We start from the raw sequence: 24457 nt of genomic DNA on the forward strand, positions 1-24457 counted from the left end.
ATAGTAATGAGGAACTAGGATACCTGATTAAATGGAAATGGTGACTAGGCAAAATCAGAGCTGCATTTCTTTGTAAATCACCTCATTAGCCTATTTTGTCATATATGACAGGAGATACTGGTGCTTATCTCCTCCTAGAGTTTGTGCAGAAGTGATTCACACTCACCCTTACCTACCATAACTCAGCTGCTCAACATAGTAACGCAATTGTCTCTCTTGTTACAGTGTATATGGCTGCCCCTTGGCTAAAAAAAGAAAAACACAAGATAAACAGCCCCAAGAGCCTGCTCCCAAAAGGAAAGCTTTTGCAGTGAAAGCAGACAGCTCCTCAGTGGATGAGTGCTATGAAAGTGATGGCACTGAGGACATGGATGAGAAGGAGGAAGATGAGGATGAGGAGTACTCAGAAGATGATGATGAGCAGAGGGATGATGATGAGGAGGATGAGGAGGTGGACCGGGAGGAAGAGGAGGACCTAGAGGATGAAGATGAAGATGATGATGATGATGACGGAGAGGATGTTGAGGATGAAGAAGAGGAAGAAGAAGAGGAGGAAGAGGAAGAGGAAGAGGAAGAAGAAAATGGTAATCTTTAAAATATTAACAGAGTATGAAGTGTTGATTTGGGCTGGTTTTTCAAAGAACACAGCCTGGTATAAATATTCCCTCCCTATGCATTCTTATTTGCCATATAAATAAATCTGACCCCGTTAATGCTGAAGAGGAGGGTTATCTATTTGTCTCTAACTTTTGCTCTAGAGACATTCTTTCAATCATCTATTAAATAATGAATTTTAAATCCATCAGATGGGCTACTAGGAAAATTTGTTGTGACATCTATGGTGGATTTGTTTGCTTCACTGAGGAAAATCTACCAAGAAAGTTTGGTTAGCACACCTTGCCTTTAATGTTGCATTTTCTTGAATGGTCTACCCAAGAGCTACTGTTATTAGCTAGACCATTGCTATTGGGATGGTTTAGTCTACCTGCATTAACAGCACTTAGGAGCTTTGTGTAATCAGTGGGACATTGATTGTTGAAACAGGTTTTGTTGGCCAATTGCCAAAGCTTTATTTAGTGACTGACATGTATTAGCATGAATAGGAATGCTGCTGAAATGAAATAATCAGTCAACCTTTTCACTGCTTCTATATTTGATAACTATGTATGTGATCTGAGGAATCCAGTAGCATCAACGACATACACAAGTAGAAAGCTGTGTGGGTAGGGACTAGGCATTGGCACATGACGTAGAGCTCATACATTACTACTTAATTCAAATCACCTTTTCCCCACCTACAGAAGGGACATTTCATGTGCGGTAGAGCAGTGCTGCAGTTATCTATCTTTCTATCTCCCTTTGTCTCACTTTATTTTTCTCTGTCTCTACCATAAAAACAAAAGAAAAGAAAACTGTATAGAGTAGTGGCCATGTTCTAAGAAATATATTTAGTATTACATCTAATTTTCTCTTAGTGTGATATTCAAAGAAGTAACCTCAAGGCTAATTCTTCTATAATTTTTTCCATTTTCTAGAAATAAGTATAACTTTCTGAGAGTCTAGTACAAATCATTAACTTATCATTTACTCATATAACTGTCCAAAATGTTTTAAAGACGAATGGAAGATTTCCTTTTACTCTTCTTTGAACTGAAAATTCTACAAGAATCTAAATTATAAAACTATTTTCTCAGTATAGAGGAAAGATGTCTCATCCAGTGAAGACAACTTTTCTATATCAGGCAAGTGTAAGGTAATTATTTTAAATCCCATGCAGAAGGCTTAAATTAACATCTCTTCTTCAAAAGGCCTAGTATTTTGTGTCTAGTAGTCCAAATTTTATTTAAAAATCTGAGGTTCTTACAATAGCTTACATTCATTATGAAAACAATTCACCACATAGGCCTACACAGGTATGTAAACATACCTTTCTAGTTATATTTACACTTGTGTTTGTATGTATATACTGGTACATATACATATAAATTTGTAAATAAAAATTTGATCTCCCCAGATGAGTTATCTTGCTTGTCCTAACATAGAACTTGATATAGAGACAGTCTAGGCAGGAAGTCTCAGTATAAGGAGAGGTACCGGCACCATAACCTTCTCTAAATAGATTAGACATCATGTCCCAGTGTCATTATTGAGCAGAGGAGTGTCTACATGAGAATTAAATAGATTACTTCTGTGTAACAGATTATGTGAAAACTTGGAGAGTAGACCAATTTATTAAATTATATTGGATACTGTATTAAATGTGTACAGCTTTCAAATAAATGATTAGCTGTTGATTAATAATTTGCAACTTGGTCATAACTGAAAAGATTATCACTCTGTCATATTCTTATTCTATATTAGAAAAACAATAGACGTTAATATTCAGCATTATAGATGCCTGTATGTGCAATGGATTAGGGAAAGAAAGATTTGAAAGTGTCCATACTTTCACTAAGGTTCTTTATTTTTTAACCAAATTTTACTCGCTTAATGGGGGTAGGGGCTAATGGTTTATATCCTGGGAGTAAGTGACTTGGGGAGAAGTGTCATTAAGGGCAGAAAATAAGTCTAAGGCATTTCCCATAACTTAGCCAAATTTTAGATCTACCTTCCCTTTGCTAAAATTGGACTTTCAATTTGTATACTTAGGGTTATGTTTTAATTAATATAATTTAAATGGAAATGTATTTTTAAAGGGTTTGGCTTGTGGTTTTGCAAGGCTTACAAAGGTGTTTTTTTTTTTTTTAATCTGAACTTGAAAACTTAGAACCTAGTTGTTTATAAAGATAGGAGAGCATGTCTACATTGCTATTGTGAATGTAAGTTGGTCCAACCCCTTTGGAAAACAATATGGAGATTCATCAGAACTCTAGAAGTGGGCTTACCTTATGACACATCAATTTTTTTTTCCCAGGGATTTATCCAGGAAAAAGTAAAATGCCAATCTAAAAAGACCTATGCACACCAATGCTCATAGAAACATTGTTTGTAATAGCACAAACTTTTAAACCACCCAGATGCCCAGTGACAGACTAGTGGCTAAGGAAGTTGTGGTACATAGAGATAACAGAATACTATACAGGTGCTAAAAGTCATGAGGTTACCTCCTTTGAAATATTATAGTCAGACTGATTTCACTTATAGAGGGAACTTAAAAACAAATAACATTAAGGGAAAATATAAAGTGAAACTTAAGACTAGATGTGGCATATTTCGCTAGAGCAAAGGACTCTGGGGAAGGAGTGAAAGGAACAGATGAAGGGACATTGGATCCTAGATACTAATCAAGAGGAGATAAGAGGTTGTGCTTTTCTGTTAGAGACTATAATTGTAAATCACTAATCCCCTAATAAAATGTTTAAAAATATTTGGAGAGCAAATCCAAAACTTTCTAGAAAATTAAAGTGGGCACAATAAATGAATATATGATAATGCTAGATAATTTCATAATTATAATAATATGCTCTACCTAGCATGGTGACTCTCACATAGATGATCAGCATTAGCCTGCATCTGATACCTTTAAGAAAATGGGTTCTGGGTCAACAAGATAGCTTACTTGGGAAGGTGCCTGTTTTCCCATTGTTATGATTCAGGTTCAAGTCAGACTCTACCACAGAGAAAAGGCTTCTGTGATGTGGTGTCTTTTCCTATGTATCTCTCAGTGTCTCTCTATTTCTACCTGGAAAAGTAATTTCAGAGTGGTGAAGCCTGAACAGTCAAAACAAAACAGTAGTTTTCAGAAAGCAAATACCTGGTTAAGACAATAATCAATTATTGGCTTCCTGGTTTCAGAATTCATACCCAACATCTGCTATGTGGAATGGAATTATTCTGTCCCCAGATCATCTTCTAGAATTATCTATTATGTAAGCTTTAAAATAATCAACTGTAACTACTGTGGACTCTTTTTAAAAGTATTCAGTAATAACACATAGTGGAGGACCTTTCTTTTTTTAATTTCTTTATTGGAGGATTAATGTTTTACATTCCACAGTAAATACAATAGTTTGTACCTGCATAATATTTTTCAGTTTGCCACATAACAATACAACCCCCACTAGGTCCTCTGTCATCATTTTTGGACCTGTACTCTTCCCCCTCACCTACCACAGAGTCTTTTATTTTGGTGCATTATGCCAACTCCAGTTCAGGTTCTGCTTGTGTTTTCTCTTCTGATCTTGTTTTTCAACTTCTGCCTGAGAGTGAGTTCATCCCATATTAATCTTTCTGTTTCTGTTGATTTCACTTAACATGATTTCTTCAAACTCCATCCAAGATGGGCTGAAAATGGTGAAGTCACCATTTTTAATAGCTAAGTAGTATTCCATTGTGTATATATACCACAACTTGCTCAGCCACTCATCTCTTATTGGGCACACGGGTTGGTTCCAGGTTTTAGATATTACAAATTATGATGCTATGTACATAGGTATACACAAATCTTTTTGGATGAGTTTTGCTGGACTAGTGCTGTGGGTGTTTCTTCCCGGGCACGTGCTCTCTGGGTTGGAGAGAACTCGACTGGAGCCAACCTGGGCTGCTGCTTACTCAGCGACGTTGGAGAGAGACCAGGAACTCATGGTGGAGTGGGAACACAATGCCTTGCCTTTATTGATCAGAGACAATGCATATATATATATATATGTATGTATGTATGTATGTATGTATGTATGTATGTATATATATGGAAGTGGGAAAAGGAAATGGCTAGGAGAGGGGGTGGAGAAAAGAGCACGAAGGTAGAAAGCTTCCATAGCAGCTGTTGCGAAGGTTCTAACCAGTGGGATTAACCAATACCCTGCAAGTAGGGCGGGTCTCAGGCAAAACAATGATTATGTAAATAGACCATACTTTCAGAGTTTGTTGGGTTTCTTAGGATATATCCCCAGGAATTTACTTTTGTGTTTGGGGAAATATGGTGGTTCAGTTTCATTCTTCTGCATGTTTCAACCCATTTTTTCCAACACCATTTGTTGAAGAGACTCTGCTTTCCCCATTTAATAGTCTGGGCACCTTTGTCAAAGATTAGATGTCCATAAGTGTGGGGGCTTACTTCTGGGCTCTCAATTCCATTCCACTGGTCAGTGTGTCTATTCGTGTTCCAGTACCAAGCATTTTTTATGACAATGGCACTATCATACAATTTGAGATCTGGGAGTGTGATGCCTCCAGTTCTGTTATTTCTTCTCAAGATTGTTTTCTGGTTATTCTAGGTGTTTTCTGGTTCCAGATAAACATTTGTAGCATTTGTTCTATTCTCCTATAAATGTGTTTGGGATCTTAATGAGGATAGCATTAAATTTGTATACGGCTCTGGGTAGTATATTCATTTTAATGATGTTAATTCTTCCAACCCATGAACATGGAATATCTTTCCACTTCTTTGTGTCTTTTTGAATTTCCTTGAGTAGTGACTCATAATTTTCAGTATACAAATCTTTCTTCTTTGGTTAGGTTTATTCATAGACATTTTATTGTTTTTGTTGCTAGAGTAAAAGGGATTGATTTCTGGATTTCATCTTCTTATAACTTAGTGTTTGCATAGAGGAATGCCACTTGAATGTTAATTTTTTAGCCTGACACCTTACTGTATGGGCTGAATTCTTTAAGTTTTTCTATGTATACTATCATGTCATCTGCAAATAGGGAGAGTTTGACTTCTTCTCTTCCAATCTGTATGCATTTAGTTCCTTGCTCCTCCAAGAACTTCCAACACTATGTTGAATAGTAATGGTGATAGTGGGAAGCCCTCTCTAGTACCTGATCTGAGGGAAAATGCTTCCAGTTTTTCACCATTGAGTATTATGCTGGCTGTGGGTTTGCTATATATAGACTCCACTATCTTGAGGAATATTCCATCTATTCCCATACTTTGTAGCATTTTGATCATAAAGGGATGTTGAATTTTTGTCAAAGGCGTTCTCTGCAGCCATTCATATGACCATGTGGTTTTTGGTCTTGCTTTTATTGATGTGGTGTATCAAGTTGATTGATTTACATATATTAAACCAACCTTGCATCTCTGGGATAAACCCCACTTGGTCATGATGAACAATCTTTTTAATATACTGCTTTATAGTGGAGGACCTTTCATTGTGGTTTTGATCTTTGTAAATTCTCTGTAGGGCGGCACGGATGACCTGCTTGATTTCTAAGACAAATTAGTGTATCTTGCCTAATAACTAATCAGTTCAGTGAGCTGAAACAGCTGGTGGCTGTTTCACCAAACATTTTTGTTATGAAGATAAGTGTTCATTGGACAAGTCCCACCAATAGATGTTATAAGACATCATTTACCAACACCAGGTTACATCCCATGTGGCTGATACCCCAGGTTTTCTACACATCCCCCAGCCTCGGGAGTCTTCAGGAAAATTCTAGATTGAAGGAACTATATTGTTTTAGTGATCAGTGATTCATTTGACATGATCACACTGCCAGTTATGTTTACTTTAGTAAAACAATGCTTCAATAAGCATGTCTGACGATCTCCTGTTTCCATATCCTTACTTATAAACATTTACTGTGTCACCCAGTTGCTAAATTTAGGGTTCACTATCCATAAATGTGAGTGTCTACTAAAAGAGCAACAATAGAAATGCAAGATGATTAGAGAACATTGCATATAGTGTGTTTGACTCCTTCTTGAGTAGATTTTGAAGAAATTGTACATTTCTGAAGATCTGAGTATGGGTGTAAGTTCTGGGTCTTGAAGTGATCCTCACGTGCTTTGACTGACATCCCCAAAAGTGGTAACACAGATACCTTCACATGACCATCTAATATGAAGAAATGAGTACAGCATGATGAAGTCATATAGGCAAAACTAAAGCTGAGGTCAGTTTTGTGATTAAAAGATTCACAGTATTTCTACTATTCTACTTCACCCAATGTAACAGTTTCCATTTTTAAAAGATTCACAGTATTTCTACTATTCTACTTCACCTAATGTAACAGTTTCCATTTTTATTATAAAATGAAATAGAATTTATGGAGTGCTTTTATTTTAGATAAAACAAATTTATACCAACTTCCAGATTATTACATTAGGAATCTACAGAAAATATAATGACCACTCTTTATAAGTCTGAGATTAAGTACTTATTTCCAAAGGATCTTCCTAACATTGGAATGAATCAAAATTAAGTAATAACTGACAGTTTTGTTGGTTATACTATTATACAAGGATGTGTGTTTGATATTCACAAAGATCCTGTAAAATAAGTGGTGTAGAAACTATTTCACTTTTACACTATTTATTAAGAACTGAGATTCAGAAAGTTTAGTTTGTTTTCTATAAATGATGGCTATATCAGCAGGTTTTACTCATGGTTTTTCTTACTGTGGAGCTCATGTTCCCTTTAACAATTTCTATGTAAGCATCATGGAAAGATATATATGAGTGGTTTATTTCACTTCACATTAAATTCATGTCTATCCAAACTTTTTTTTTTTAGTAATTCTATTATAGTCTGGCCTTTTGTGTGAAGGATTTTATTTCTGAAATACGTTATAATGGGACCAAGAGATGGCTCAGCAGGTAGAATTCATACCTTTCCATTTATAAATCCCTGGGTTTGATCCCAGCACATGGGCACAGTATGCTCAGTAGCAAGGGAATTCTATGAATGATGGGGTAGTGCTATGGTCTCTCTCTCTCTCTCTCTCTTTCTCTTTCTCTCTCTTGCAGAAATGAAGAATTTAAAAACTGGGCTAGGGTGATAACTCAAAGCTAATACCCACATGTGAGACTCTGAGTTCATTCCCCAGTATTGCATTTAAAAATGAAAATACTCTAATGGTATAAGTCTGAATATATTCAGTAAAATTTCCCCTGTCATCTTAAGGTAAAGAAAATATTTTTTCAGAGGTCATTGATTCTTCTATTAGCAAATTTTGTGCATGTTTTTAAAAACTTTAGTGTTTAAAAACACTAAAGGGAATAGATATTTTGTATATATTCCAAAAAATACATTTTGGGTCTATCTGTAGACAGGAAGAAAGCAACACCATTTTGCTTTCCAGAATTTTCTTTCTAGACTAGGGAAAACTTTGATACTTGCTACTCCTTAACACAGTTGTTTCTTAATATGTTCTATTTCTCATTTGTAAATATGTGTATACTTTCCTTGCTGTTATTTATTGAGTCTTGGGACTGCCTAGTACAATTGAACTTTGAAGGCAAATTTCATTTGACCACTGGGTTAAATTAGATATAAAAGTATTCTTTTACTAAAGATTCCTTAGCACTATGTTCCACATATGAGTCAGCCAAAGATGTATGTTAACATTTTGGGAAGTTTACATCCCGGGAGAAATTGGGTGGCTTGATCAAAAATGTAAATAATTATGTTAAAAACCTTTGTGAGGGGGTTGGGCAGTAGCACAATGGGTTAAGCACACATGATGCAAAGTGCAAGGACCAGCTTAAGGATGCCGGCTTGAGCCACCGGGACCCCATCTGCTGGGGGGTTGCTGCACAAGCGGTGAAGTAGGTCTGCAGGTGTCTGTCTTTCTCTCCCCCTCTCTGTTTCCCCTCCTCTCTCTATTTATCTCTGTCCTATCCAACAACAGCAACAGCAATGACAACAATAATAACAACGTTAACAAGGGCAACAAAATGGGAAAAATAGCCTCCAGGAGCAGTGGAATCGTAGTGTAGGCACCAAACCCCTGCAATAACCCTGGAGGCCAAAAAAAAATTGTGAATGTGGTGATTTCTCTAGACAAGACAAAATAAGCTGGCCAGAGGAAGAATGTCAAGTGTGGTACAGAGTGGGGGAGGAAGATTTTAGTTATACTAATATAAGTGGCTCTTCTTGAAAATCCACTGAAATTGTGACCATATGCTATGATCAGTACCAGTTATTTCTAATTCTGGACCCTGTTATCACTGTCCTATCCATGAACCATCCTGTACACAAGTTTAACAAGATATTTCCTCACTGAAGTAATTCAAGTGTCTTTAAAGGAAATTCAAAATGAAACCTACCCTGAGTAAAGTTCTCATAGAAACTATTTTTTAATCATGAAGTTTCCAGGGTATTTTTCTTTGAAATAGGGTAATGCATTACATTCCAAGTTATTAAAATATCTAAACAGCTTGAAATAGGTAGGCTTGCATTTTATAAGACAATGACAGACTGGAGGTGAAGAGGAGTCTGTATTGTGGCCTCTGAGTTCTCAAAACTCCCGTTAGGATGTTGTTCTCCATACTGATTAGCCAATTATCCACTTATGTCTATCTCAGGGAAATGTCCCTGATGAGGGAGGCACATTGAAATGCAGACAGACTGTGAAAGTCAGAATTATCCAACCAGTTTCTTTTACCACAGTCAGCAAAAAAGGCAATGAGTTCTGAGACCAACAAAGAAACAAAGATGATGTATTTAGTATGCAAGGTTTCAGCTTGAAAGCAATTGCAGACACAGTTGGGAAAAAGAATATGATGATTTTTTTATCACCTAAAATTAATCTTTCCTTACATCCTTAAAAGTGTTATTTTAAAAAGTTTAGCATGTGGCTGTGTTAAAGTGTACAGTTGTACCACTTAGGAATCAGAAACACAGAATTAGACATTTCTAGGTATCAGTCTGTGATAAAACTAACCTTTATTCATGCAAACTAATTTTCTTAATTATAAGATCATATGTTAAGTTGCCAAGTATTTCAATTCAAACCAAAACTTACTGTGACATAATAATGTGATATACATTTAAGACACAAAGACAATGCACAAAGCACTGGGGAAACCTTTCTTACATGATAATGAGAACTAAAGAAATAGGACAGATATAATATGCTTTCATTCCATTTGTTCTTAAGGCCCACTTGAAATAACTACTTATTTGCTTTGTCTTGATCATTTAATTTTTATTTCAAATGCAAATATGAAAATAGAGAATAGCCTATATATGGTGGAAGTACACAGAAGCATGTCTAGTCATGAAGTTTGTTGCATCATTTATGTTGTGTGACTTACCATGAGCAAGTTATCTTGTTTCACCAAACCCTATATTGACTTCAAAAGATTAATGTCAATATGCTCCCTTCATTCACTTTAATGTCTTCTTTAGAAATGTAAAGAAGTTGCAATATAAAGAAATCCCTAAGAGAGGTAAGTAATCACAACTGTAATATAGAATTGTGATTGAAGATGCTTATATCATGCTATTATTTTCCCATGCATTTATTCATGCTTTTTTGTAATTCTAAGCCCAAAGTCCAAGACCACATGTAATGAGTATATTATGCATATTAATTTAAGTCTTACAGCATGGTAACAATTAATTTCAATTTTATGTGTGTGTGTGTGTGTGTGTGTGTGTGTGTGTGTGATTTCTGCATGTCCAGAAATTTACTAGGTTCCAGGGTTATTAAAAAAGAAAAAACTAGATAGACACCATGCTTTGTCTCTAAAGAAATTTGCAATTAATACAAAGAAGGAGTGTATACATATTTTTTAAACTATGATTCTTTACAAATGGCAGACTAGAAGTATTATAGTTGAGAAAGAAACTTAAAGATATGAGTTTAAAACAAGTACAATGGTTTTCAGATATTGAATATAAGTTTCTCAGTAGATTAAAAGATTCTTTCTGGAAGTCTTTAGAAATGACAAAATTCTTCCCTGAAGAAAATAAATGAGGTTAAGCAGGTTCCTGAGCCCCCCCACAAGTTCAGGGGACATGGAAGAGAGAGAGGCAGGGAGAAGAAAATATGCATGGTTAATACCTCTCAGTCAACCTCAGTAGAGAGCTATTGATTTCAACTAGTTTCTCTGGATTATGCAATATGTCTTTTTCAAATATTTTATAGTTTCATATTCATATGTGTCTGTGCAACTCACCAGACCCACCACCAAAATTCCTGTGCCAACACACTGATTTGAACCCTCTTCCTTCTTCAGCTCAACTCTGATAACCACCATAGTTTTCCCAGTGTCTCAGAGTAAGTTTGATGGTGATTATTGCAAGTTTCTATTCCACATATAAGTGAATCCATCTGTAAATTATCTTTAAATTCAGTACTTATTTTGCTTAGCTCAATCAACTCCAGTTCCACTATTTTGTTCCAAACGACAACGCCATCATTTTAATGATTGAGTGGTATTCCATTGAGCCCATATCACATTTCTTTAACTAGTCATCTGTCATTGAGAATTTAAGTTGATTTCATATTGTGACTATAGTGAGCATACAGTTACAAACATAGGAGTGAATATATCATTTTTAATTTGTGGTTTCATATCTTTTGGATATATGCCTGGGAGTGGTATTGTAGTGTCCTAAGGAATTTCCATTTTTTTCATATTTTATTTTATTTTATTTATAAAAAGGAAACACTGACAAAACCATAGGATAAGAAAGGTACAACTCCACACGATTCCCACCACCAGAACTCTGTATCCCATCCCTCCCCTTGATATCTTTCCTATTCTTTAATTCCATCTTTATTTTTTAAGAACCCTCTATGTCATTTGGCCTAGGCTTACACTGATTAGCATTCCCACCAGTAATGCACTAGAGTCCCTTTTTCTCCACATACCAATAGTTGTTTTCACTTTCATCTGGTGTAAGCCATCCTCATTAGTATAAGCTAGTAGACCCTTGTGGTTTTGCTCTACATATATCTTATGATAAGTGATGTTGAATATTTTTTTCATATGTCTATGGAAGCATATGTATGTCTTCTTTGGAAAAGTGCCTAATCAGATTTTTTGCCATTTTTTTTTTTATTGGGCTGCTTGATTTTTGGTGTTGAGTTGTATGATTTCTTTATGATAAATTTCACATTTCACTTCCTTGTCAGAGATGTGTTTGCAAAATACTTTTTCCCATTTTCTAGATTACCATTTTATTTTATGGTAATTTCTTTTAATGTATAAGAACCATTAAATTTTATGTAATTTTACTTGCTTGTTCTAGTTTTAGTTTATTTTCCTTGTGGAAATGAATCTCCAAATACATCTCTTATGTTAAGTTACTGAAGTGAGTCACCTATTTACATTTTTAATTTTTTAAATTTTACTAGTGATTTAATATTGATTTACAAAATTACATGTCAATGGGGGTATGGCTCCACACCATTCCCACCACCAGAGTTCTGAATCTTCAGTCTCCCCACTGCAAGCCACTGCAATTCCCCTAAGATTGTAAACAGGGGCCAACCATCATCTCTAAAACTATCTGTCTACTTTTATACACAATTGCCCTCTTTTTCCTCCACTAAATACATTATTTTGACTTAGGGTTTTTTTTTTTTTGTATATGGTATTAAATGATGGTCTGTTTTAAATACTTTTGCATATGGATATGCATTTTGCACTATTTGTTGAAAAGACATTTATTTATCTAGTGTACTTTTTGCTTCCTTTTATTGTGTATTAGATTGTACATAAATGCCTGGGTTTATTCCTGTGTTCTCTGCTCTATTTCATTTGCCTAAGGGCCTATTTTTGTACACTGTTTCAATTACTACTGCTTTGTACTATAGTTTGAAGTCAGAGAGTATGGTAGCTCCATTTTTTACTCTTAAAATTATTTTCACTATTCATCACCCTTTGTGAATCAACACAAATTTTAGAACTGTCTGTTCTATTTGCTTGAATAATATTATTGGTATCTTAATAGGAGTTTCACTCAATCTACATAGTGTCGTTGGTAAAATGGCCATTTTTAATATTTCACTCTTCTAATCCATGAACATAATATTTCCTTCCATTTCTTTGTGCCCTTCTTTATTTCTTTTAGTAGTGTCTTGTTTTCATTTTAAAAGTCTTTTATCTTCTATATTGTTTTTATCCTAATTTATTTTTAATTTTTTCGTTCAATTTCCAATGGGATTGGTTGTTTCCTTCATTTGCCTTTCCTCCAGTTCATTGTATATATAAGTGATATACATAAATATATATGCCACTTTACAGGATTTATTGTGCATAATAATTATTGGTACAGTCTTTAGAGTATTTATATTACCATGTCACCTACAAATAACAGTAACTTAACTAATCCTCTCCTGATAAAAATACATTTTATATACTTTTCTTGGTTGACTATTATAGCAAGGACTCCTAGACTTATGTTGAACAGTAATAGTGAGAATGGGTATCCTCTCTCATTCTACATCTTAGGGGGAAAAGCTTTCTATTTTTCATCATTACATTGTTAGCTGTGAATTTGTCATATATGACCTCTATTTTTTAAACTGTCACTGTTGTTTTTTAATTAAAAATTATTGCTATAGCTTATAAATTTTTGCATCTATTTATATGAGCATGTAATTTTTGTCCCTCCCTTTCTTGATGTGCTTATGCTGAACCAATCCCACATCACTAGGATGAATCTTACTTGGTCTTGGTGAATTATTCTCTTAGTATGTTGTTAGATTAAATTTGCTAAGATTTTGTTGAGAATCTATGCATCACTTTTTATTGAGGATATTAGTTCATGGATTTTTTTGGTACTATTCTTTCCTGAGCAGGGAATTAGAATACTATTGGCCTTGTAGAATGTTTACTGGAGTGCCCTCTCCTTCTTCTTGTTGGCAGTCAGACCAGGATGGGTGATAACTCATTTTTGAATGCTTCATAGAGCTCATTAGTGAAGTCATCTAAATCTGAGCTTTTGTTCTCTGGATACGTTTGTTGACTGATTCCATTTCTGCTCTGGTGAATAGCCTGTTTAGGTCATCTGTTTCCTCCAACTTCAGTCTTATGAAATATGACTCTAGGAAGGTGTCCATTACTTCTAAATTGTCTACTTTGTTTGCATAGAAATTATCATGACATACATACATATATATATTTAAATTTCTATAATATAAGTTGTAATATTTCTTCTTTCCTTTTTGGCTCTTCCATCTTTTTCTTTGTTCTTAGTGAACCTAGTGATGGATGGACCTCATTTATCCTTTCAAAGAAGCAACTCTTGGTTTTATTAATCTTTTGTATAGTCTTTTTGGTTTTATGTCTTTTTTCTTCTGCTCTGATAGTTATTATTCACTCTTGCTGGTTTTTGATTTGTTGCTTATTTTCTAGTTTCTTCAGCAGTAATGCTAGATTGCTTGATATCTTTCTTCTTTACTGACCCTGTTTGGACTGTCTTTCTTCTCTTATTCTGCTTCATGTTTCCTCATCAAATAACCCACCACCTAGCAAAATTGTTCATATTTGTTTCCTATTTGTTTTTATCCCTTTTACCAACTTCAAAGTGGCTTCTATAATATTGTTTCCCTGCTTCATTGTTCTCTTCTAAACTGGCAACCCCCAACAACTGTCTATTGAACCTTGTTAAGAATAGAATGATAAAGCAAAGCAAGCAGTGCAAGGATAGCCTGAGAGTGCTTCTTCCTGAGCAAGTGCTCTCTGGGTTAGAGAGAACTCAACTGGAGCCAACCGAGGCTGCTGTGTGGGAGAGGGATCAGGAACATTAACGTCACAGGAGATACACTCTGGAACTCTAGGAGCCAGAAAGCAATTCCAAGTGATTTGACTCAGAAAAGCAGCTTGTATATATACTAGCCAAGTAGGGTGGAAACAGGGTGTGATGTAGAGAGGGTGGAGCGAAAAAAGAGATTGGTGAAAATCAGGGTGTGACAAGGAGAGGGGGCAGAGCAGGCGAGAATTCTACCACTGAACCACCAATGCCCTGGAGGGAGGGTGGTGCTTAGTGAACAGTGGTTTATGTAAATAGACCTCAGCTTTGAGTGGGATCAAACCAGTGCCACGCAGGCATGCTGGTGCTTAGTTAAGCAGGATTAAAGACAGAAGCTTTAAGCCAGGGGAGCTGGCATACTACCCAACAAAGCAGTGTCTTGCATTCAATGAGATAGCATACCTGGATAATGTGCCTGCATTGTCATACTCATGGCAGATTCATGTCTGGTTCCTACCCACTGAAAGAAGTTTTAGTGCTATGGAATCTTTCCCTCTATCCCTTTGACTCTCTATATCTGTTTCAAAAACTTGACCCAGAGCAGTGCAGTGAAGCTCCAAAAGCAACCAAAAAAGTTAAATAAGAAAGCTAATGAGTAAGTGTTAAATTGATAAGTTCTGCTAGTGCTTCCCAGATATACATATACATACACATAGACATAGACATCGACATCAACATCAGGATTATCATTAGGGCATGATGCCTACACAGCAAATCCACTCCTCCAGGCAGCCATTTTGTTGTTGTTGTTGTTGTTGTTGTTTGTTTGTTTGTTTGATAATACAGAGATAAATTGAGAGGGGGAGGAGAAATAGAAAAGAGAGAGACACTTATAGTACTTGTTTCGCTGCTCGTGAAACTTTCCTCCTGCAGGTGGGTAGCTGGGGCTCAAACCCAGGTCCTTATGCACTGTAAATGTGTACCTAATCAGGTGAGCCACCTCCTGGCTCCCTTACCTAAAATATTGTAACAGTGATGTCATTTGCCTGTAATCTGTTATATATGGATATATTTCACCCTATCCAAAGTATTTGCAGTTTTTGTTAGATACCTAGAAATTCCAAGGATTTAATCCAATAAATTAAAAGTTGCTGAGAGTTGAGATGCCTCTGTTTCTTTATGAGATCTCTTGTGACAGAGAAGACCTTGAAGTTCCATTGTCTTTGGTGGATATTCCCAATCCCAAGTCAATGTTATTATTCTGGGTCTCTCTTGTCTTAGAACGTGAACACAATAGAAGCACCAGAAATGTACCACCTATGACTTGCTTCAGTCTTAACTAACGCTCACAGTAAGTAAACTTTTCAGAAGTATATGATTGGTAGGTAGCCTTATGTATCCGTAGAGGGTTTGTTCCTTCCCAAAATGCTGGGATGTGCTTCTATCCATGGAAAAGCAAACAAACATTTTAGGTGAGATTTATAGCTGTGAGTCTACTACACAGACTGGAAATGACAGGCTTCTGAAGAACACTTGCACCTGCTGTGTACATTCATTCCCTGTTATGCATCCTTCAGACAGCAAAGCATTTATTCCTACTAATGCAGATTTCTGTAGAGATGAGTTAGAAAGAATTAGATTCTATCACCCAATATATATCCCCAGCCATTTTCTGAACTCTGTGTAATTTCATGATTCTATTTTTAGCAATGTAACTGTAGATTGAATAGCTCAATCTCTTTATCTGCCAAAGTAATCCAGTTACTGGACTTGGGCTTACTCTGTACCTCTATGTAGGCTACTCATTTTTTTTTTTTGGTTTCTATAAATCAGTCTGCTCTTTGGGGAAAAAAAAAACAAGTATCACGTGCTCCCCTGAACCCATGACATAGCATTACTCTGATGTAGTAGAGAATGCAGTCTGGCAGTTTAGAGTCTGTCAGCATTGTGTGTCACTCATCTCATTCCATTCCTATTGTGGGTTTTGTTGAGAGGAAGATCCTGTGGCCATGAGAATTATTCACTTTAGGAAGACCAGAGTGTATGTGCTATGCAGTTGACACAAAGAAAATAACTTCCTAGACTATATATACAGACAGAAGCATCCCACATTAGAGTGGGATTGTTTCTAGTAATTTTTCTAGGACAGGGAGGTTATCACTGGTAGGCAGTTATTCTATTTCCCCTGATTAAAAACAACTCCAAATAGTTCTGGTTTTGCAGTCGTACAGAATTCCCATGCCTGCTAGTAGTCATTCATTTTTAAACCCATTTAAAACAACTTTTTATTCGTGATTTAATATTGGTTTACAAAATTATAAGAAAACAGGGGTAAAATGCCACACTGTCCCCATAACCAAAATTCTCTGTCCTCATTCCCTCCACTGGAAACTGCAATGACTTTCCAAAGGTCAAAGATATGGGTTGACTACTTTTTTATGTAAGTATCTGTCTATATATTTATATCATATATTTATGTGTGTGCCCATTTTGTTCTATAATCCTGCCTTCTCTTCCTTTCTAAGTCACACCTATACCTATTACTACTTTTGAATGTCTTTCCTTTTTTTCTTCTTTCTCTGGGTCCTGATGGAATTGGGTTTAGAACTCTCTGGTCATCTCCCCTTAACACTTCTCCTTCTCTGTGAGTATCAACCAAAATTCTTTATGGGGTGCAGAAGGTGGGAGTTCTAGCTTCTGAAATTGCTTCTTTGCTGGACATGGACATGGGCATGGACAAGTTGATCCATAACCCCAGCTTGTTTCTATCTTTCCCTAGCAGGGCAGGACTCTGGAGAAGAGAATTTTCAGGATATATTGGGGTCACCTGCCCAGGGAATTCAGGATAAAATCATAGTAATGGGGTTCGGGCAGTAGCACTGTGGGTTAAGCACACATGGTACAAAGTGCAAGGACCGGCATAAGGATCCCAGTTCCAGCCCCTAGCTCCCCAGCTGTAGGGGAGTCACTTCACAGGTGGTGAAACAGATCTGTAGGTGTCTATCTTTCTCTTCCCCTCTCTGTCTTCCCCTCCTCTCTCCATTTCTCTCTGTCCTAGTGAACAATGACATCAATAACAACAACAATAATAATAAATACTACAACAATAAAATAACAAGGGCAACAAAAGGGGGGGAAAGCAAATTAAAAATAAATAAATAAAAGAATCATAGTAACATATACACCTTGGTGTCTGAAAGGCAGTTAAGACATGAGTCAAGACAAAATTTTTAATACGTAAGAAATAGAAAGTAAAAATAGAGCAGGTGAGAATAGGGATTTTAGAGTGGTAAGAAGTTAGAAAGTCTGTTTTATGTATCTTCCTAAGGGATCTTGCCTTTAGTAATTTTTGCTTGAGCTTGATAGCTAGAATGTAGGTAGATTAAGAATATTGTATAGGAATATATAGTCAGAGTTGTGAATCAAACCAGAAAGCTGAATTAGGCAGAGAATAGCTCCTATATTTGAAGAGAATACATAAATACAACTGCTTGCCACATCAGTATGACCCATGTACATTCATATTTAACCTGTATAATGTCCAAATTTCTGTCTAAGCTTGCAGTCTATGGTCACAACTGGGAACATTTCAGTACCAATCTTCCTCAAGTGGCAGAGGAAGCTGACCCAACCTCCCTTCAGACAGTGGGGCATAAAGTAACACTGCTAATTTAGAGTGAGAGCATGGTCATGGAGAGGCCCTCAGAAGAGCTTATGGAAGATTCTGATGAAAGTGACCAATGATGGTGTAGAGAGAGCTGGAAAGAGGGCTATGGTAAAGATATAGGTTTCCATCATATATATGGTGGACTCCTACAATTCCCTGACTAGGGTCCCAGTTGATTTGGGGTGACCTAGTAGTAATGAAAAAGGCCACCAATAATTAAGCCATCTCTTCCTTTTCCAGCTTTTGTAGTCCCTTCTCTATCTGATGAACTTGGACTTTTTCCCAGTTATTAAAATGTTAAGTGTCATTTGTTGTATCCAAACTGGTATGGGTCTGGCCTCAAGTTGGGGAGGAAATCTACCTAGGATTTATTGGGGTCTAAGTTATCCTTGAGTTTACTGTATTTATTTGTTTGGTGATTCTAATAAATAGTGTCATAATAACAATAGTTGCTATATATTTGCCAGTATATCTGTTGGCCAATTATATGCAGTATTTCTTGTAAAAAGATTATCAAGAGGTGACAATAACACTGATGCTGTCAGAAGAGCTTAGGGTATGTATCTTTCTTTTGTGTCGTTAGTTGAGTAGATAGAGTGTTAAAACCATGTTTAAGATAGCTGACTTTTAATCAGTTTGTTTCTGGAAAGATAATTCATACACCGCTTTTGCTCTCAAGGTTGCCAGGAATGTGGGGGAACATCTATGCCTTTGTAACTTGTCCTAGTCCTCCAGCATCAGCAGCTTAAGGTCTATGTTATCACTGTCACCACTATTCAAATATATAACCAAGGCCAACAGGATAGATTACCTGGATAGTGCCAATATTTTCCATGCTTATAACCCAGATTCCAATCTGACCCCCACCACACTGGAAGAAGTTTGGTATATGGTATTTCTCTCTTTTCCTCTGTTCCTATGTTTTTTTCTTCAGAAAAAGTTGGAATGATGACAAAGACTGACAATGACAAAATAAATAGATAAATACTATAGTCAGTATTTCAAGCTTTGCTATCACAGAGGGAAGGTTATGACAGGAAAAAAAAATGTTATATAGTTTGGAAAATAAAAAATATATAGGTCAGAGTAGAATCAAGCCATATCTGCAGCTGTTGATCAAAAGAAAAGCAGGAAAAATACTGGAGCAAATGGGGCACTCAGCAGGACAACTGAAGGTGCAGAAAGCCTTGCAGAAGGTGACCCTGCCTTGAGACAAATCTACCTCTCCAAATTCAAGCTAAAGAATTAAGGATACCAGGAGCAAGTACTGTTAGGAGACTTGTGTGAAAAGGATATGAAATCATCCTTTAGACCTCAATGTTCTGGCTGTAACCTTGTGCTTCTTTCTATCCCTCATTCACTTCATAGAACTTTCACAGAGTTCACTTTATGAGGGGTTCTTATCTTTAATAACCAGCTGTGCTACTTTCCTTCTGCCTGCTCTATGTGGACTCTTCTCACAGGTCCAGTCTAGGATGCACAAAAATTGAAAGTGCTTTTCTTACTCAAAGCAGATAAAAGCTGTGGCTACAGCTGCTTCCTCCTCTTCCTCTTCCTCTGCACGCTCTTTCCCTTCCCTTTCCTACTTTTTATTCTCCTATTCCTTCTCTTCATGCCATTCCTCATAGATATCTGCCTCCTCCTCAACCTCCTCCTTCTTATTCTTCGAATTTGGTTTTCATACATATATGATTTCACTGCCCCTTAACTACGTTATCATTCAGAGAAAGAGACAGATTTGGAGATAGAGAGACACACAGGGAGATATCAAAGCATCAGAGCTTCTCCTGCTGTGCCATGGCATTCACATAGAATTCCAAGATTGGAACCTGGGCCCTGTTCTTATAATTCATTGCAACACTGGTATCCTGTCATTTTTTTACTTATAAAGTGGAAATATTGACAATACCATGGGATAAGAGGGGTATAATTCCACACAATTCCCACCACAGTATTCCAATCCCATTCCCTCCCCAATAGCTTTCCTATTCTTTATCCCTCTGGGATTATGGACTCAGGATCATTATAGGGTGCAGAAGGTGGAAGGTTTGGCTTCTGTAATTGCTTCTCCACTGAAAATGAGTATTAGCAGGCCCATCCATACTCCCAGCCTGTCCCTCTCTTTCTCTAGTGGGTAGGGCTCTGGGGAGGCAGGCTCCAGGACACATTGGTGGGGTCCTCTGCCCAGAGAAGTCAGGTTGGCATGATGGTAACATCTGGAACATCATGGCTTAAAAAAGGATTAATATATAAAGCAGAACAAACTGTTGACTAATCATGAATCTAAAGGCAAGAATATTGCAGATGAAGATTTGGGGTCTCTCTTACGGAAAAATCTAGTAATTCTATTTTAGGTCTATTTCAAGGGGCCCACGACTTTCATAGTTTTTGCCTGATATCCTGTCATTTTAAGAAGACAGCAATTATCACTCTGATCATATAACTCTGGCTATCTTTCCAGTAAGAATACTCCTAAGGACATGAAATCAAATGTCTTATGCAGTCATTCTGGCTTCTTTATAATTCAGGAGTCAGAGTTTAAGCTATAACTTTGGATAGAAACATTCTGAAACATTCTCCATAGAACTGAAAATAAGATAAGTGTAATGTAAAACCAAATAAAGAATATGATAAAGTCTCCAAAACAGTGATGATAGATTCAGTCTATTTCTTTATTCAACTCACCTACAAGTTGTTGGGAACAGAGTAGTCATCAATATGCAAGGATCACTCATTTTACACTCATTCCCAACAGCAACTAATAGGTTGAGCAGCACCTAAGCATGTGAGAACCTTCTCTCCTACTCCAGAAAGAAATGCATTTCTTTGTTTTTAATGTGCACATGGGGTAGAAGGACTGCAGAGGGAAATGGACTTGTATAGCTCCATCCGGCCTTGAGAAGTGGACTGTGGATATTCCATGTAAAAAGTTGTCATCAATAGAACAATGGGATGGGCCCACTCCTCTCTCCATTATCTCATCCCTTGTTGTCATCTACCTTCACATAGTCCTACCCACTCAATCTCATATGCTTTCCAGGAACAAATAGCATGAACCCTGTGCCCTCTTAGTATGAATCCAAAATTTTCCTAACCTCTCATGGCAGAATGGGTCCAAACTCCATCAGTCATGGCACTCACAAGTGACAGAATTCCACAGATGCCAATCCTCTAACAACTATAGTGGCTAGTGCTATAACTACATCTTCAGTTCAGAACTAACCAGTGTAGAATATGGATGTTAAATACCACAAGATTTAACACATTCTGCATAGCTAGGGAAAGGGAAATTGTGTAGTCAAGGATGTCTAATGAGTATCTTGAATTCCTTGTTTCTGAGCACCATGCAGGTCCACTTACTGCTGAATAAATACAGCACAACACAGAATTACAAGATGGCATCTCTGTCAACATATAGCAACAATATAAATTTGGGAGATCAAATTCCTGTCAGAGTGGCCCAGGAGGTAATGTAGTAGATAGTGTTGGATTTTCAAGAATGATGTCATAGGTTTGATCCCCAACATCACGTATTCCAGAGTGATGCTCTGGCTTTCTCTCTCTCCCTCATAAATGAACAATTAAATCTTTTTAACAATTTCAGGCATAAATATGATCAAAAATACTATATGAAACTCCCCCTCTTTCTTGTTCAGTGCCAGGCAACTGACTCAGGGCCTCACACATAATACTGGTGACTCCAGGACCAGAGATTGCTCACCACTTAAGGGGACGATAGCATAATGGTTATGTAAAGAGATTCTCATGCCCAAGATTCCAAAGTCCTAGGTTCAATCACCATAAACCACTTAAAGGATGTGTCTTGCTACGTGTGAGGTCCAGGTTCAAGATCTGTCACCACATGGGCAATGCCATAGCATCAGCTGCCATGGTGCTATGAGGTCTCTCCCTTTTGTCTGTCTGTCTTCCTCTGATTGCATTCTGTGTGAATGAAAAAAGCACCCTGGAGAGTTGTGCCTTTAGTGCAATAGGCAGATAATCAGTTTTAAAATCTGAAAAAGGTCCAGGGAGCTTTGTCCAAACAAGGTCCAGTGAAATTTGTGAAATTTTGCTCCACCATCACCTCCCCTCACCCCTAATGTCTCCACCATTCACGGAGCTCCATTCATTTGAATACCTGGTACTGTCCATAGCACTTCCACATGGTACTAGGATCAAACCCAGGGGCACACACTTGCACTGTATATAAGCATTATCATTGAACCACCTCTCAGGACTCAGGGCCACATATTTTCTTTAAGAAATTCTTAACCCTCTATAAAGTGGTGCGGGGGGAGAAATTTGTTTGGATATCTGGACATAGCTATTGGGTATAATGTTTCATAATAATTGCACTCAAGTTGGTAAACTCAAAGCCTAAAACAATTCTTCAACTCATGTATAAATTAAAACTACACTGGTAATAGCAGTGGAAATGAGGCTTGTTATCAACAAAAGCATGAAAAGGCACAGTAATAATCTCTGGTTCCAGGTTTAGTCCCCTCATCTGTATATGATTTGATCAGATCATCTCTAATTTCTGCCCCATTATAAGAATTCTATGAGTCTATCCTGACTATTAATTTCTTACTAGCACCAACTCACAGGTGATTCTTCAGGTCTCTTTCCATGTAGTTCTGCCAGAGGAAAGATTTCAGATACAGATATTAAATGAAAATGGATAAGACTTTGGTCTTTATAAACCACTAGTTAGAATATTTTGTTTAAAGCCTAAGCCTATACTTTAAAATAATTGTCTCTCATATTTTTATCACAAATATATTCTCACAGAGCACTGATCACATGAAAAGCCAGTCCAATTGTGCAGGAGTCCAGCTCCACAAGGTTTCAGTGAGGGAGAGGGAAATGAAACACTCAGACAAGGAACCTTGAAACCACTAAAGGAATGGAATGGAACAGATTGGAACATTTATTGGGGCATATTTATACAGAAATTTTTGGCAAACTTTCCCATGAATTTAGATCCTTCACCCAATTATGTAATTGATTGTCTTATTGATATGAGACAGTCTGGGAGAAGGTCAGGAACAAGTAGTGGTAGCCTTTACAGCACATAAATAATGAGATTTTCCTCAGAGAGCTATTTCAACAGCACATATTCCATGGAGGTCTGACTTTAAAAGCTGATTCTCAGCACATGGCATGGAGGTCTTCCACTCAAAGCTGAATAGTGTGGTATACTTAGGTTTTTCTCAGAATGCTGTTTTAAGAGGTTTTCCACCATTTATCTCCTGACTTTGTCTCCTACATAATTTATTTTACATGATTTTGTGGTTGGAAATTGAGTTTGTGGGGAGCCAGCAGTGGCACACCTGGTTAAGTGAACATAGTACTAAGTACAAGGACCCGCACAAGGATCCATGTTCGAGCTCTCAGCTCCCCACCTTCAAGTGAAGCAAATATACAGGTGTCTATTTTTCTCTCTCAATTTCTCTTTGTTCTATCCAATAAAATGGGGGTTAATGGCCACCAGGATTCCTAGTGCAGGTACCAAGCCCCACTGATAATCCTGGAGGCAAGAGAGAAAGAAGAAAGAGAGAAAGAAAGGAAGAAAGAAAGAAAGAAAGAAAGAAAGAAAGAAAGAAAGAAAGAAAGAAGAGAGAAGAAAGTTAGAAAGAAAGAGGGAGTCGGGCGGTGGCGCAGTGGGTTAAGCACAGGTGGCGCAAAGCACAAGGACCTGTGTCAGGATCCTGGTTCGAGCCCCAGGCTCTCCACCTGCAGGGGAGTCACTTCACAGGCGGTGAAGCAGGTCTGCAGGTGTCTTTCTCTCCCTCTCTCTGTCTTCTCCTCCTCTCCCCATTTCTCTCTGGCCTATCCAACAACGACGACATCAATAATAACTACAACAATACAACAACAAGAGTAACAAAAGGGAATAAATAAATAAATATTTTAAAAAAAAAGGAAGGAAGGAAGGAAGGAAGGAAGGAAGGAAGGAAGGAAGGAAGGAAGGAAGGAAGGAAAGATAGATGGAAAAAAGGGAGGAAGAAAGAAAGGGAAATTGAGTTTGTGGGCTATCAGAATCAATCTTTTTTTCTAAACTTTTTTTATTATCTTTATTTATTTACTAGATAGAGACATCCAGAAATTGAGAGGAAGGGAGAGAGATATATCTGCAGCACTGCTTCACCACTTGTGAAGCTTTTCCACTGCAGGTGGGGGCCAGGAGTTCAAACCTGGGTCCTTTCACATTGTAGCATATATGCTCAATCTGGTGTGCCACCACCTAGCCCCCACAATCTATTTTTTAAAGTTAATCTTTTAACATATATTTTTTAAATTTGAGAGATAATGGTAGGGGAAGAGAGAGAGAATGACCAGAGCACTGCTCAGCTCTGGCTTATGGTGGTGCTGGGGATTAAACATGGGACCTTGGCATCTCAGGCATGAA

General features: G+C 37.1%; 1 protein-coding gene across 7 annotated transcripts in view; it reads left to right on the forward strand.

Annotated features, from left to right (window-relative positions):
* MYT1L (myelin transcription factor 1 like) overlaps positions 1–24457 on the forward strand; it is a 527336-nt gene that overhangs the window by 380483 nt on the left and 122396 nt on the right. For all 7 annotated transcript variants that reach the window (XM_060187042.1, XM_060187047.1, XM_060187048.1 and 4 more), the window contains exon 9: positions 226–584. In XM_060187042.1, coding sequence (XP_060043025.1) covers positions 226–584 — 359 coding nt within the window. The remainder of the gene's footprint in view (positions 1–225; positions 585–24457) is intronic.

Source organism: Erinaceus europaeus, chromosome 3 (assembly GCF_950295315.1).
Source record: "Erinaceus europaeus chromosome 3, mEriEur2.1, whole genome shotgun sequence".
Classification (NCBI taxonomy): domain Eukaryota; kingdom Metazoa; phylum Chordata; class Mammalia; order Eulipotyphla; family Erinaceidae; genus Erinaceus; species Erinaceus europaeus.